Genomic DNA, 16,733 nt, shown 5'->3' on the forward strand with positions numbered 1-16,733 from the left:
ATTACGAAGGAAATTCCCTGAAAAATCGCGAGAGAAATGGCGATAAATATTCCCAAAAATTCGTGATATATCAAAGGAAATTCGGCAACGCCTGAAGGTTCATACGACGTTCTTCCTTAGCGCGGCAGCCTGGCCCTGGCCGCGCAGTGGTCGCCACCGTGGCTAAACGTCTGAATCAACTATCGAGGGTCCCGGTTCGAACCCGAGTGGAACACCTCGATTTTTCCATGATCCCTCAGCTGCGCAACACACTGTCCCTTCAGGGCTCATCTGAAAAACCGACATAATCCCTTTTCAAAACACTCGCGGTCACCCTCCGTCGCAGAAAGGGGACAAATCCGTGTTTTGAATTATCCCTGGGCTGCGTAATAATACTAACGCACTGGGGCTCATCTTAATATGAGGATGCTCCGTGCTCTTTTCGTCGGGCCAACTCGCGTAACTCCATTTGAGAAGCGCGGGTAGATGCGCTGTTTTAAATTGGGCAAGCTCCCCTTTGCCGCGGTGTACCCGGTGTGTGTCGAATGATCGGGACCTTAATGGAGCTTTTTGGCCGACCCGCCGATCGGATATTAATGTGTCAACCGCACATTTTGCGGCGAGATCCAACTATTGTGAATCAGCAGGTCGATTGTCGGGTTCCTTTCGCTAAGGGTGGTTTCGGATCGACCTAAGACTAAGCGTTTCCTCGTGCAGGCTGTTCGACTTCATTTAAACGAGCGAATCAAAAATCGCTCTCGGGGATTTGAAATTTTAATTTTAGCAGCAAGATTATCTTTCCTGGTAGTTGATGATACCTGTGAGAACACGCTGATGAATACCAGTGCCTGGATTATCGAATTTCTATCGAATGACCTCGGTCGATGAATTACATCGCTAGGAATAGGATTTATCGATAAAGGTCACGATGTAATTCGATATATAGATTCAGCGATCGACTCGCTGGATGAGGAGACATTCCTAGCGCTCCAACGCATCTTGAGACTCTCTCAACGAATTGTCTCGATAATAAAACAAATGTGGTCAGGGTAGATGTGTATCAATAAAAAAAGAATTTTGAAATTTGAAGTGAATTTCAAGAGAAAAATACTTTATGAATAATCAAGAGTTTAGGAAATACAGTGAAAATTATCATTGCTATAAGCTCTCTGACCCCCTAAATGTTCATATTTTGTCACAGTTAGTTCTACCGTTATATTTTTGACCAATTTCCTCGATTTTTGCGTCTATCGACAGGAGATATTCATCATACCAGCTCGCTTTATTCAGATTTTTGCAATGTATGACTCAATTGTTTCTACATTACGTGATGAAGTTGTGGATTCTTCCATTGAAACAATGTAAATTTCCATGTTTTGTCATAGTATGTTCTGAAGATCCACCGAGCCGATTTTCTTGATTTTTAAGGCCATCCATATAAGACACTAAGACAGTCCCTAGATGAGCCCGCTCTATTTCGGTTAACTCGTGGGAGACCGCATAAGCGAGCTTTTGAGGGCGCGAAGTGCTCCTTGGAGGTTGGACCACGTTGCGGTTAGGGGGCGTAACCCCTAGTTTCTAATACTGGTGATCCTGTATTATCAACCAAATGCAAGAAAATTATTATACATCGAAAATTTCGTGGGAAACATAAAATTTTACTTCACATATTTCCTGTGCAAGAAAATTAGAAAAAAAGACAACGAGGGTATGATGCGTATTATGATGTTTTAAGGTGCAGGGTGCAGGTCGCATGTTGGGTACCCAGCAAATGAAAATGTCATCACTTATTTTCAAGATATTTCACATCCTTGTAGAATTTTATGAATCACCAATGTTTCAAAATTTGCATAATTTTCTTTAAAAACTCAAGAATTATATGGAAACATTTATTTAGATAAGGAATACATAAGACCTGTAAGTAAAAACGCGTTAGCTCTCAATAAAAAAACGACGCATTATGCCAAACTGACGGTACTAACAAAAATGAATAGTGTGACGTCATAGTAAGTGCAAGTTTCCTGGCGCTCTCAACCCTTTAAAAAAGCCCGACTTGACAACGCCGCCGCGGTGCATTTCAATTTTTCATCGACCTGTCCCTGCGCGAGGGCCCGCTGAAGCGCTGAAGAGGCCCAAAGCCGGGATGAGGGCCCGCGGATCCGACTTTCTACCCTCCCATTGTTGTTTTATTTGGATGTCACTGCCGAGTGTCTTATCTCCCGACGCGGCCCCGATTTCCGGCTCGGGCCTTTTGTTTCGCGACCACTTTAATGTGATTGTAAATGCAGTTGCAGTCCACTCAATTGAAGGGGCAACGGCCCGCGCTCATGCGGATTAGCCCCGCTCGAGATGACCCGTCCACGTCGCGCTGCACCTGTGCGGCTAATAAGCGTTCAATTTTATTCCGGAGAAAAATGAAAGAGGTTCTTTTTTTTTAAATCGTCCAAATCAAGAGGAAATGACTAATGAACAGCTGGGAAAGGTGAAAAATAAGGTTCAATTCAATTTTTCCTGTCAAAAATGCAATGAAAACATCAAGAATCACAGGCGTAGTTGAGAAGGTGAGAGTGCCATGGGTATGACCAGGGTGGCATGAAACGTAAAAAAGAAATGAAAGCCTGGAAATTTCAGTGAAATATTTCATGAAATTTCACGAGGCTGTGAATTATTTCATATTTTTCAGGAGCTAGAGTGTGCAACCCAAACTCAAACGCACAAAAATAGAAGAAATTCACAGTTTTCAAATTTTGGGAAACATGAAAAGGAATCGGTATTTTTCAATGTCTTTCAAAATTTCTGAAATTTCAAGATTTTATTATTCATGAATATGGCCACCCTGGGTATGACTGCCTCTCTCCGTACCTAATAATAAAATAATTGTCTAAGAAGAGAACCAATTAGTAAAAAGGAAAAAGCCATTTTTTACAATTTTCTGGTATGATCATTTTTAGAGCACACAACTGATATCATATCTGGGTCTAAAATCGAAAAATACATGTTTCCCTTACAGTGCTTCAGAGTTTCCGATCATATCCGAATGAGAGTAACAATACATCTTCTAGATTTTTTGGAAAATGTTTGAGATAGTACTTCTCACTCCTCCAGCGTAAGAACGTAACTTTATTTTCACCTGAGCCCCGGAGAGCATGGATTTATATGGACAATAGGGTTCATGTGAGCATTGAGATACGCTCATATGTCAGAGGAACGTCGAAAAGACGAACTGTTGTTTTTTTTTTTTTTTCTTTTGCTGCATTTCCCTGTGTTTGGGATGAAGTTAGGCAAAAGGACACTTAAGATCGAGACTATACTTGCGTAATGCTCCCAATTTATGGTTATACATGTAGATAATTCGATTTTCGGTTTTTGAGATACAAAACGCTTTCTGGTAATTTGAAGAAGATTCGGCCAATATATTAAACTAAAATTAAAATTATTAAAAATGGCGCGAGTTTTTGAAGAAAATTATCTATATGGCAGGCAACGGCATCAGCAAACTTCGACAGCGCATTTTGCGCGAATTCCACATTTTTCGCTCTCAAACTTTGGATTGTTACATTTTCAATACTTAGAATTTTTTGAGGTTCTTTGTGCATCGTGATGCAGAATAATTGATCTCTTTAACATATGGTATCATGACCTATTTCTTATCTACCTTTAGGACCCTTTGGTCAGGCTCTTTCACTTTTCTTACTGACTTGTCAATCCGTCATTCCTCCCTCACCAAGGTTTTGGAAATTTTGTGAGTTTTGAAGGAGGTCTCACATCAAAAACATATTTTCGTTGATGATCAGTCGAACCAAAATGGGTGGATCGTGCGGTTTCGTATTTTGTTTTGACGCGATCATAATTGTTCGGAACAACGTCGGGACTCACCAGATGGATAGAGGGTGGAATTCTTGCAAACGTTGGAGCCAAAATATAATCCTACAAAAAGTAGGGTTTAGAAATGACCTGATAAAGATGATGGCATCCGACCAGCATCAATTTCGAAAGTCTAACCTCCAGGATCGGACTGGCTCGCATCTGAGGGCGTAGACCCTTGGCTGGTTAAAGGAGCGTAATGTGATATTTCTTGGTAGGGCATCCCCTACGTGGAGAGGCATTCAGAAAATTTTGGCAAAGCAGCACTAGTTTACGCTATTTTCAAGTCCAAGAGTTCATTAATAATACAGAGTAAAACTTGCAAAATTGAACGTATTGAAATAACCGGCAGACTTCTGAAATTAAATAAAACATAAAGAATGAAAGCCACTAGACGCATCCAAGCCCCATTATCTCAAAAATAACCGAACCAGTGCTGCGACTTATATGAGCATAAGACGTGGGTCTGCAAATCCATCCTAAAAAAGAATCAGACAAGAACCTGAAAAACAGGTAAGACAAATTCGGGCCTCTTTTCAAATTTTTCTCCCGAATCTGAGCGACACCTCATTGACAGCATATCGACGGTGAAACTACCAAACCACGTATCTCGTTTGCGGTGTTTAAAAATCTTCGCTCACATTTTATTTTTTTGAAGTAGACCAAATCAATATCATTCTTTGAAATTTTCACGGAATTTTCTCCGCACGAAGAGGAAAAATCACAGAAATTTTCAAGACTGGATGTTGAGTAGTTTTTCATTTAAAAAATAAGGTATGACAGGAAGTCTGCGACGTCGCAAACCGAGATACGTGGTTTGGTAGTTTCACCGTCGATATAACAGAGCATTGAGAGCTCTCGTTTCGTGCCGCGCGCCTTCAATTTTTCTGATGCAGCACGGACGTCCATCAAGTACGAATAGTTGTATCTCTGCGCCGTCGTAAACGCGCATCCTTTCCCTCGCCTTATTTCCATATTGTCTATGTTTGCGATTGTCAAATTTGTAATGGTGGTTCAAGCACTACGTGAGTAACACAGCCGAAAGTAGGAGAGATGTATTCGAGCCTCCATTTTAACTTCTCTCCCGAATCTGAGCGACACCTTATCGACAGCATATAGCAGAGCACTTAGAGCCCACGCTTCGCGTCATCGCGCCTTCAATTTTTCAGATGCAGCACGGACGTCCATCAAGTGCGAATAGTTGTATCTCTGCGCCGTCGTAAACGCGCATCCTTTCCTTTCCCTCTCTTTATTTCCATGGTGTGTTTGTTTGCGTTTGTCTTATTCGTAATGGTGCTTCAAACTAGTTGCATAGAGCAGAGCGATGCGAGTTTACGACTCACGCCATCGCATCTTACATTTTTCATATGCAATGTGGATTGTGGACATCCATGTTGCGCGAATAGTTGCATCGCGTTTTCACTTTAGATGTCTCTTATTTTTGAATTTCGAGATAAATTAAGGTTAAACTTGCCCAAGATTTGCTATGGTATGTCCAAATCAATTGTCATTTTGAAAAGGAAGAAATATATTCTAGGGTCTCTCAAGAGTTTTGTAAAGGGTGCGTATATCTAAAAATCGAACCGACCATCGCCTCTAAGGGTGTTACATGTAGCGAATGATCAGAAAGTAGTTCTTGGACCTCTTTTCACAAGTATCATGCGTGAAAGCACCTTTCTTTACTCCTATCTTTCTCTTCTTCCGTTCATTTAAGAAATTTTTCGCATATATTCTCAGTCGTATTTTTTTTATCTTCTTATTTTGCAGATCTTCTTCTTATTTTATCTGTCAGAGGGGCGCGTTTTTGGCGCGCCAAGGGGGCGTATCTGCCACTGGCAGATTGGCCTTATGGCTAGTCCGAACGTGCTAACCTCAAATGTTTACCAACCCGACTATGATCTCGCCGCCATCATCACGGCGTTTGGCTCGACCGATCATCAACAAAAATACGCTTGAATTGAAAATTTATTGACTTCACCACTGGATGAGACGCATCCCTATCATGCATCGCACTGATTTTTTTATATCATCCTTCTTATCCACCACAGAGTTCAAAAACCTTGTCATCGCTAATGAAGAGTATTCAAGGCCTGAAAACCAAAAGAAGAACATGGAAAGTCCTCGAAAGGGATAAAACACGAATGAGCACAAGTGCCAAATCCGCACCGACCGGGGAAAATCAAGGCCACGCCTGAGCGATTCGGACTCGATTTCGGGCTCATTTGAGTGGTCGGATCGGTGACCGATTTTTCATTCCCCTCGTCCCACCTCTAGATGCCTACCCTCCCGCACTCGCGCGTATATATTACAAGCAGCTGTACCGACTCCAACAATGCAATTTTTAGCCACGGTCTCGGCTTTATTCAAATCTGACGCGGGGAAGACAAGTTCAATTATAAAGTGGTTACGTCCACCCCGCGCCACCCCTATCACGGCGACCAAAACTGACACCATATCTTATTAAATAAAAATAATATTAAAGATTAAATTATAAATACTGTACAATACCGAAAACAAGGGGTGGCGTCAGCTGATGGTTCCGAGGAGGGGAGCCCGAAACTTGACCCACCCCGAACAATATTGCGCCGCGCCCCTCGGCCCTCACCCCTCCTCGCGGCCAAGGGCTCAACCATAACAGATATATAATGAGATGACAATTACATCAGGTTTATACTTTTCGCGACAAGTTGCGCCGGCAGGTTGTGCCTTTCCTCTCTCCCGCGTTTCCGCTCTTTCCGGTCGCGTTTTCTCCGTTTCCGGTCGGATTTTCCCGTTTCCGCCAAGCAATTTCCGGTTTCCGCTCGTGCTCCAAACTGTGTCTTGCGTTAGAAGTGGTGACTTTTGTCGTTTTAATACTTTTTACCGAGATTAATTTTTTTTCCAATTTACCACGTGTTTCTACCGGGATCGAACTCGTCGAAATTTACTCGAGAATTTTGAAATTAACGCCAAAATTTTTCGGTTTATGATTGATCTGTTCTAATTAACCACGCGTTTCTGCAATACTCATTTCCGATTAGCTTCTACCACGCGAACTTCGAAAAACTTTGGAGGCCGACGCTAGGAAAGCTCTTGCATCATGTGTTTTTCCTCTTCCCTACTAAATTAGATGGATATAATTTTACGCGCTTTAGTTCTTTTCAATTTTTCCCCTGAAACCGTATGTGTGTTTTTTTTCTTAAACAAAATATTTATTTTTGACTTGACTGGTGCCAAAAATCTGTGTAAAATAATCGCGACATTACTGCATTAATAGAATTGTGCGGCTTTTTTATCAGTTACAAACTGTATTAGATGTCTTTTCTCTTTCGAATCTGATTATTCTTAGGCAATGTGCGAGAAAATTCTTATTTTCATTTTATAAAACCTTTAATGGTGTGAATTAGTGATCCTTTGGAAAAAAATAATGCCCGGAATTCGTGGTGTTTTTCTGATTGTTCTGTACGAAGTTTGAATTGGACGGCTTTTTATATCTTATACTCAAATCCACGAAATTCGAAATTCGCGCCGCGCACATGCAGTATCTCGTGAAAATGATGCAATCAGCAAGACATGCTCAAAGCTCTCCGGTGAAGCCACTCCTTTTGCCCATTAAAATTGAGCCTGCGCTAAGTCCTGAAGCGCGAGGCGAATCTGGATGTGAGGTTGAAGAATTGGAAGTTAAGGCTGCTGTAAATATCTCTCCGAACGTTGTTAGTCGTCCAATCAGTATCGAGGAAATAACGGACGACCATCTTTTTTCAGCAAATGAACCGGTAAAGCAATTTTTTTACTAACATTGTAAGGTAAAAACGTGTATGCTTTGATGTCCGTTCATTCCTAACTATCCCATATTTTTTCTTTTTTTTTTTCTTTTTTTTTGGGGGGGGGGGGAGAAGGGTATCAAAAGAAAGTCTGTCCCGATATAAATCCAAGCTATGAGCTTATCTCTCTTTGAAAACTACTTTCTTGCTCATTTCAGAAAACAAAACGATGACTGAACGTTTAAAACTTTATGGCTTTAATTCCAGCGCATGTAAATTCTCGCTTAAAATTTAAAAAGATGCCCTTGAACAATGTTCAATTTACTAAAGTGTGATGAGGAATTTACATTGTGTCAAGGGGAGCCGCAGCTTACATTAAGAAGAAATAATGTTCAGCAACAAGAGATATATTTGACCTATTTAGTGCCTTAGCCTAGGCTAATATCTATAGATAATTATTTTAAAATAAAAGGCTACACACCTTCAGATTATACGTACCTCATTCTACGAAATAAAAAAAATGTAAACTTTATACTCCTATTTCCGTTCAAATTCGACACATTATGCGTGTCCAAATCATGACAAACACTGGAAATTATCCGTAAAAATTCTTCTTTGAAAATTTGAAATCACTTAGTTTATTTGCCTTTTTCTCATCATAGTCATATTGAAACATTTCGCATATTTTACATAATCGTGGCTAAAATGCGAGATTCAGAAATAAGACTCTTGCTATCTCCATAGAGTTGACTCCACGCGTCCTCATGTAGGCACAAATTTGCGTTCATTAGAGGAAGCAAAGGAAAAAATCAAAATAGAGGTGACAGTAATTTCTTAATTTCGTATTTGTGGCCATAAGATGCGTTGAAAATTCCATTTTTGTCCACATCCAAATTCAATCCAAAAAAACACCGATAGTCGCTTATTGTGAAATTCAATACACAGATTTTTCATCCAATACAGCATATTTTGATTGAACGCAACATCTTTGAATTTGCACGCAGGATTTTAGCCACTGAGCTTTTTTGATTTTACCTCATCCGAACCAACATATTTATCAGCATGAGAATGGATTGAATTTCATCTGTCACGCAAAAAATTAGCGAAAATTAATCCCGCATTCACCGTTAGAGTAGGTACACTGAAAAAAAACACATTGGATCTTGAGTCCACACTATTGAAGACATTGACAAGAAAAAATACTCTTGATTCAATCGGATTTTTGCTTGAATCAAAACGAAAGCCGCTTAAATTAAGAGGCTTGGTTCTTGATTTAAGCTAGATTCTGATTGAATCAAAAGTACTTTTTCTTGCCGATGTTTTAAGAGTCTGGACTCTAGATCCAATGTGTTTTTTTCCAGTGTAGTTTTCCACCCCTAATAGAAATATTATTTTCTTCTCTAGGTTTTCGTCGAAACGTCTGATGGATTCTTGGAAGCCAGAACAATCCGCGAGAGCTCAAATAGATACCACGTGCCCTTCGACTGGTTTAAAAGCATAGCTCTTTCTAGAGATTGTCATGAGTGCAATATTCAATTAGAGATGTGTGACGGAAGATTTTTAAGACTAAGAGTTAGCAAATTCATCTCCAAAGGGGAATCTTTGAAACTGTGGTTTTCTCAGGAGCTGCTCCTTGCTTTGAAAGTTCCGTTCCTATCGCCCATGAACATACAAGGTAAGTCTTTCAAAAATTAATTATCAAGATCTTAGCTTCAAGATTACTCAGAATTCAGTGCTTAAGCGTTAATTTGAGAAAATAATGCTCGATACGGAAATAAGCGAGTTGAAAGTAATTTACGTAATTTCAGTAATTTTAATTTTTATTTCTATAAACATTTCTTTCGGGTAAAATCTTGATGAAAAGGGAATGGTACATAAAACTATATTTGAGTGGCTTGGAGGACAAGGCGCATAACTGCAGTTTTTGAAAAAAATTATACATCAATGATTTCAAATAAAACTAGTCTAAATGCATATTCTTTGAAAAATTCGCTCCCAAATTCCAATCTTTAAGCATCAAGAAGTCAGTTTGAACTTTCTTTCCACCATACGGATCCATGTAATTTCGAAACTTCAAACATGTATTTCTCGAAATAGCAAAAAAGGCACTTGTGCGCTATGTGCTCCAAGCCCCTCATTTCTTGTAATAAACGAGATTTTCGTTACTATAATATTTCTTCTGGTTCTGGAGATTTAGTGTGGGTCCTGTCGGTTTCATATTGAGAGAAATGCTCTTCTGCATAAAAAAATAATAAGCGCTTTAAATGCTGCATGCATAATTATGTGAAAGTATAAAGAATTTGTTTTCATCTGCTTTATTTGTACCTAAACTCGAACAACTTTACCACAGTTTCAATATGATGAACTTATAAAATGTAATTGGACTCATATTTTACCCGTACAATATGTGTCTTATTTTATTCATTCCCCATCAAAATTTAGTAGAGTATAACGCAGTAAATTCAATCTTGAGAGAAGTTTGACATGTACAAGTGAAAACCAATTCAGTGCGATTTTTTTAAATTTTACAATCAGATGAGGGAAAATGTTCTGATGGTTTCTTCATAATTCCTCATTAACGTGGACTAGCGTTTTCTAGCGAAAAAATAAAGAGAAACGAAATTTGAGCTGGACGAAACTTATGAGACATCGCTCACTGCGCCTTCAGATCTACTTCACACTGTCCTATATACAACAATTGTTATCTCTTTAGAAATATGACCATCCAAGAAAAAAGGAGTCTCAGTCCACACAAACTCAAAATAGGCCTGCTAAAAACTATCATGTATCATTACGAATCATCTCGTTGTCAGCATTATGGGTCAATGAGACAGCTCCAGTATGTCACTATCTTGATCTCATCGTTGTAACATACTGATCTCAACGTGGTATTGCGTTGGTAACATTTTGACTTCATGTGTCACTCACCACGCTGGTTGTTATTTCCATGGTGAGTTACTAGAATCCAGGTGTATAGGAGCGTTTCACAAACTTTTTTATACACAAAAAACGCCTGAGTGTGTCGAGGTCGAACCCACTGAATTTTCGCAATTGTAAATTGCTGTTCAAAAAATGTTGTTTCCTCTAACATTCATTGATATTTTAAAAGTAACAAGTTCAGAGTACAAAATTGACGAACTGAAATGTAACTTTACGCCCCATACAATGTGATTCAAAAGTCCCTGTAACTTTTGAACAAATTGAGATAGAGTCTCGAAATTTTGTGAGTGCTCTAGGAGCAAAGAAAACAACTTTTGTGAATTCCCCAAAATGTTAAAGGAGCCATCCTAAACAGGGGAAAGAATTTCCCATTTTTGGATCACCCTGTATTTGGCTTGAAAATGAGAAAAGCCACTCGCAACTAACTTATTGGGCATCGGAGAAGGTTTTCCGTCGAGATCTCCAAATCAATTTTTCGATCCAAGTAAACTAAAATCACTATACTGCTAATTCTCCTCAATTAACTAATCGATTCCGATCAACGCCTTTTTTCCAGATGAAAAGCTCTACACCTGCAACCTCTGCGACTACAAATGTGATATGCCGAACCCGCTTAAAATCCACCTGGCTCTGAGCTGCGGCGAAGAAAAACTAAGCAGTCTTTGGACCCGCTTAAGGGCAATACTCAATCCATTCAGCACTCACACCAGCCCGAAACTTAGCTCATTTTACCAACACTCCGACACAAAAGAGGAGAGTCCTTTCCAGTCGAGCCTGATCTTATCACCCATCCGAAGTCCCGAGAGGCCGTGCGTGAGCTTGTCACCAATCCGAACACCCGATAAACCTTGCGTAAGCTTATCGCCTATCCGCACACCCGATAAGCCTTGCGTAAGCCTATCACCGATCCGCACACCCGATAAGCCTTGCGTAAGCTTATCACCGATTCGCACACCCGAAAGGCCGTGCGTCAGCCTATCACCGATCCGAACTCCTGATAAGCCGTGTATGAGCTTATCACCAAACAATGACAAACTTATCAACGGTGATAGTCGACGAGCTCTGACGAAGCGACACTCGGCGTTCAAGCCGTACTCAACCCACTCCGTTTCGTCGTGGTTTGCAAGTTCGCGTCCGGAAGAGCGGCCAGCGGTGAAACTTTGTGCAAGTGAGCTTTTGCTTTCGCAAAGTTTGGGTCTCGCGACGAGCTGCGCCGTCGCACCAGGGTGCAACTCTTTTCTGACCTCGAGCTTGTCTTATCACGGCACTGGTAAGCACAGCATCCTGTACAAGGACCCGATGGAGAAAAACGGAGTGCAGCTTTTCCAGCAGCAGGCGGCCGAAATCGAGACTTTCATCAGTAATCTTGGCAAGTCGAAGCAAGGACATCTGTGCATCTACTGCGGCAAGACTTATTCTCGGAAGTACGGGCTTAAAATCCACATCAGGTGAGAAAAAATAACCTCCGAACAAGTTTCTCCTCTCATCGAAAACAACCCATATATTTCGTTGCGCAGTGGTTACATAGAGTATATATGGAGTTAGAATGTAAATGGAAGAGCTGGCGCCATGTTCTGCTCTACGAGTTCCGAGCCCGGTGTGCGCTGAGCTTGGGTCACTTTTTCGATACATGTTCGATCTAAAATGGCGGTGGGGAATACGAGGTAATTCCTATCTTCTTTGTTTACATCGGATGACCGGGTCCCCGTGTATTGAAGACTATCGATTATGTATCGAAAAAGTGACCCGGCGTCACACATGAGTCGGGATTCGGGACATGGAAAATGCTTAACAGTGGCGCTAGCTCTTCCACTTACATTACGACTCTATGTACTCTATGTGTGATTGATTGAAACCTCTTAATGAAAACAGACTCTCTCATACTTTTTACTCGAATTCAAAGCTGATTTTTAAAATACAACAATTCAAATTTTTCTGGTTTTTTAGCACCTAAAGAGGCATGTTTGTTTAGTTTTAGACAACAAAGACTCATCCAGACATCAAACCAGTCCTATGACACCAAAACCAGTTTTGGATTCGAGCTAAGACTTTCTATGGAATCCAATTTTATTAGCTTCAATTTTAACCGATGTGGTTGTAATGAACACGCAGTTAAAAAAATCGGGTTCTTTTTAATGTTCATAGAAATTTAAGTAAAAGCGGACACCAAGCGCACAACTATTCGAGCTCTGGGGTAGTTATGTGGTATCACGCGATAATGAAGGAAAATCTTAGCTACGCGTCCGTTTCAAATAACTGAAATTCGCATGAGAACAGACTCTGTTTAAATTTTTAGCAAGAGCTCAAAGCTGATTTTGATGCTACAGTACTTCAAAATGTACATATTTTTGCACATACTAAATGCTAAATACATACATATACATACATACTACATAATACATACTACATAATACATACTACATAATACATACTACATAATACATACTACATAATACATACTACACACTAAGTAAATGTTAAATGCTAGACAGCGCAAACATTGCACTTCTATAGCACAGTTATTTTCAACAGAAACCAGTCTTATCATTAGCTTGCATTTTAACCGCCGTAAGTCGGTGGAACTCCCAGGTTCTCAGTGAAGGAGCAAAATACTCTGATTTTAAGGAACTCCTTTACATGGTTTATTCGTTCTGGTTGCCTGCAAAACGTTCCTTTCTTTCTTCATCCTAAATCAGTTGAAGCAGAGTTTCTCCATATCAAACTGTTTTTAACTTTTTACTGAAAATCACAATTTCCTTCTCCCCTTCAGCCATTTGAGGTGTAAACAGCCACAAATGTTGTAAAATGCAAAACACGAATTAAGTTTGCCATCTCTGTTACCAACTTTAAACATGATCCATTTCAAACACGCAGAATATAATCAGTATTACAAATTATGACTTGAAATTTTGACGTAAGGGTTTTAAAAGTATCAGAAAAAGTTCGGCAGCAAAAACCGAAAATCGTAATTTTAGACCCCAAATTGGTTTTTTATCGCATTAGACAATTTAAGTTCCGTCCGAAGGGCTCTTTCCCCCGACTTCATCACACACAATAAACGATTCGTAATCCAAACTGATGAAGATTGCAATTGCTTACAGGACTCACACAGGATTCAAGCCACTCAAATGTAAATACTGTTTACGGCCTTTCGGTGATCCCAGCAACCTCAACAAGCACATTCGACTACATGCTGGGGGAAAAACACCTTACAAGTGAGCAAATTGTAATTAATTAATGAATTCTTTTTTATTGTTAAAAAATGAAGAAAGACCTGAGTGAAAATTTGTCATTTTTTTAACAAATGGACGTATTTCTAACAAACGGAACTATGTGCATTATGATGTGAGACCTGTTATGCATATATTCTTATGGGTCTCAGGGCTCATGTCTTATTGCACATAGTTTCGTTTGACAGAAACACGCCTAAGTATTGATATAAGACAATCTACGTGAGAGTCAATCAACTCAACTTCATTGAGCGGAGATTCGACGTTCATAGGACCAAAATATTTTAAATGGATGTCAAAAGTATTTTATCCTTAAAATTTACAAAAATATTCGAAATTTCGATCAGGGAGAGAATTTTATTTTTGTCAATTTTCCGGGGCATTTTACTGAATGTTTTAACCATCGACGTCCAACACAAATACTCCGGATGACCAAGCCGCCAAAATCGTCCCTCCTCTGACATAAGGGCGTATCTCGATTTACACGTGAGCCCTGATTCACATATAAATCCATGCTTTCTAGAGTTCATGCGGAAATTGAGATACGCCCTTACGTCAGAGGAGCGACGAGATGTGTAAGAAAGTGAAACTTTTTGGAGAGAGGCATACCTATTTTTTATACTTTTGTTCAAACTTACACTTTCTCTGCTCTCTGCCTGGTACGTATCGAACATCTCATTCAATTTTTTCTCTTTCTGGTTTTTAGGTGTGATCTTTGCGGGAAAATCCTTGTTAGACGGAGAGACTTAGAAAAGCACATTAAATCACGGCATTATTCATGTCAACCATAGTTTCCTCTCTCCTTTTTTGCATTCAGTAAGTGACCAAAGATTTTGCTCAAAATTATTATTATTATACATTTATACTGTAAATAAGCATTGTTACATGATTGATAGTAATAAAATATTTTTTTACCTCTTTAAATCCCTCTAGTTCAAGTTTGTGCACGTGATAAAATCTATCAAGGTTTTGGATGATTTTTTTTTACAAAACAACTAGCTCACACATGAAATGCACAGAGATGGAAAATTTCATGAAATTTATTTGCGAGAAACTTCACGAAATATTTTGAAACCTTACAGGGATGCACTCAGGAAGCTAAGAACCGCCTAGGGGTAGTGGTTCTAGATTTTTAAATTTTTCACTCCATGGCTAAAACATTCACTCGTTGCAAATGTTTTCGTTGGATTTAGAGGTTGGGTTGGGGCTTATTTCCTCTCTAAACTCCCCTTTGTGCCCCATCCCCTTCCCCCTTCGTGTATAGCACCTCAGTAGGGTGGCATAATACTGCCGCATCAACAGGAAGACCATTTGAAGCGCTTCCGGATCTACAAAGGCTCAATTAATAATTCCGAAAAAAATTAATAACTTTCAAATTTTGTGAAATTTATTCAAACCTTTTGAAATTTCATAAAATTTCACGTGATATTTCTCTTTCCATCTCTGGTAATGCATCTATAAAATATGTTTATGAAATTAAAATGTAAAATCTCACTGCTCCCCTCTCCTTCCTCCTCCCCCTCTTTCCACCTCCCCCTCTTTCCATCTCCCCCTCCTTCCTCCTCCCCTTCATTCGGCCCTATTTCCCGCTCCCCCTCCCTTAGGGATTGGTCCTTAGAAAGAGATAAGCTTTGTACTGACCATTAGAAACACTACGAAGTAAAAACTAAAAAACATGCTTAAAAAAATACTATAAAGGCAGGACGTTGCAAGTAATTACAAGTTCAAATCCAGCTGCCAAAATAATACAAATCAGTGAAAATTGCAGCTGAAAATTACCGAAATTCTTTCGGCTAGAAACGAGCCCACGAAAGCTCCAAGGTCCTGCCTACTATTTTGGTGGTTTTTTAAAACTTTAAGCATGTTTTTAGTTTATACTCTCCAGTGTTCCTACTTTCAGGCAATGTTGCACCCCTATGACCCATTGGATTTATCTACAACTCAAGAAACTTATTTCACTTGCGTCAAATGCTTAACCACAATATTTGTTCCGCTCAGATGTGAGGATTTTTGAACACTATTTCCTAGCTTGGTCTTTGACGCAAGGAAAGAAAATTGTATGAAAAACAAAAATAGCCGCTACCCTTTGCAAGCATGGCACCGTCCACTGCAAAAACAATTCCGATGGGTGTTTTCAAGACCCGCCGCACAGTGGAATGAGCTAATAGGTGAGGTCGGACAAGTAATTTTTGGCTAAAACTTCAAATTACGATGTTTATGTCGTCATAAATTCAAATTCATGGGGTGTTTCTGTAAGGAAATGACCCCAAACAACCAATGAAACCACCATTTAACTTTTCTGCTTCATCCCTACTAGCAGAACCATAGAAGGAAAAGATAAAGAGTATGTACGAAAGTTAATTTTTTTATAAAACGCATGCATACGAAAGTGTTAAAAGTGATCATCTTTATGTAATCATTATATAAAAAAGTCATAATTTTCGTGAGCTTTTCGCAAACGTGCTAAAAAATCTTCTATTCCGCGAAAAGCTCACGAAAATGATGACCTTTTTTTATATAATAATTACATAAAAATGTTCACTTTTAATACTTTCGTATGCATGCGTCATAAAAAAAATTGTCTATAAAAAAAATTACCTTATCTAAGTTTTATCATTTTCCATATATTTTGGTCAGGTCTGAACTTTGATTTTTTTTTATATAAGCGTTACACGTTTTTTATATAAAACTACCATTCAGATAACAGATATGTTTTTTTATACTTTTTTTTAGAAAAACAAAACTTTGTTCTGCTAATAGGGATAATTTCGAGAACATTAGCTTTCAAAGTTTCCTTGTCCGACCTCTCCCACTAACTCGGTCCTGTGTGCGCCGAACGAAGACGCACAACGATAACCTAGCCCAAGCTAGTATTGAGAGCCGGAGATGAAATGAGTGTAGCGCCACTTGGACAAATAAAAAATAATGTAGCGATGAATCGATTTATCTGCCATCTACACCCATAGAAAAAGATCGA

General features: G+C 39.3%; 1 protein-coding gene across 2 annotated transcripts; it reads left to right on the forward strand.

The window, feature by feature from the left end:
- The first annotated feature begins 7,272 nt into the window (after positions 1-7,272).
- On the forward strand, positions 7,273-14,641 carry Prdm13 (PR/SET domain 13). 2 transcript variants are annotated; one of them, XM_072302409.1, is made up of 5 exons: positions 7,273-7,598; positions 8,991-9,261; positions 11,083-11,974; positions 13,628-13,741; positions 14,463-14,641. In XM_072302409.1, the coding sequence occupies exons 1-5, from the start codon at positions 7,359-7,361 to the stop codon at positions 14,545-14,547; spliced, it is 1,602 nt and encodes a 533-aa protein (XP_072158510.1). In that variant the 5' UTR covers positions 7,273-7,358; the 3' UTR covers positions 14,548-14,641. The 2 variants fall into 2 exon arrangements, with proteins under 2 accessions (XP_072158510.1, XP_072158511.1); XM_072302410.1 differs by having other exon boundaries at positions 13,628-13,752; positions 14,463-14,593.
- The last annotated feature ends 2,092 nt before the right edge of the window (positions 14,642-16,733 follow it).

This window comes from Bemisia tabaci, chromosome 7, assembly GCF_918797505.1.
Source record: "Bemisia tabaci chromosome 7, PGI_BMITA_v3".
Classification (NCBI taxonomy): domain Eukaryota; kingdom Metazoa; phylum Arthropoda; class Insecta; order Hemiptera; family Aleyrodidae; genus Bemisia; species Bemisia tabaci.

Excerpts from the sequence above, each read along its gene's own strand:
- Prdm13 (XM_072302409.1), top strand. The coding sequence starts at position 7,359 with ATGCAGTATCTCGTGAAAATGATGCAATCAGCAAGACATGCTCAAAGC. Across the intron at positions 11,975-13,627 it reads GGGCTTAAAATCCACATCAG|GACTCACACAGGATTCAAGC; the intron begins GTGAGAAAAAAT and ends AATTGCTTACAG. Across the intron at positions 13,742-14,462 it reads GGGGGAAAAACACCTTACAA|GTGTGATCTTTGCGGGAAAA; the intron begins GTGAGCAAATTG and ends TCTGGTTTTTAG.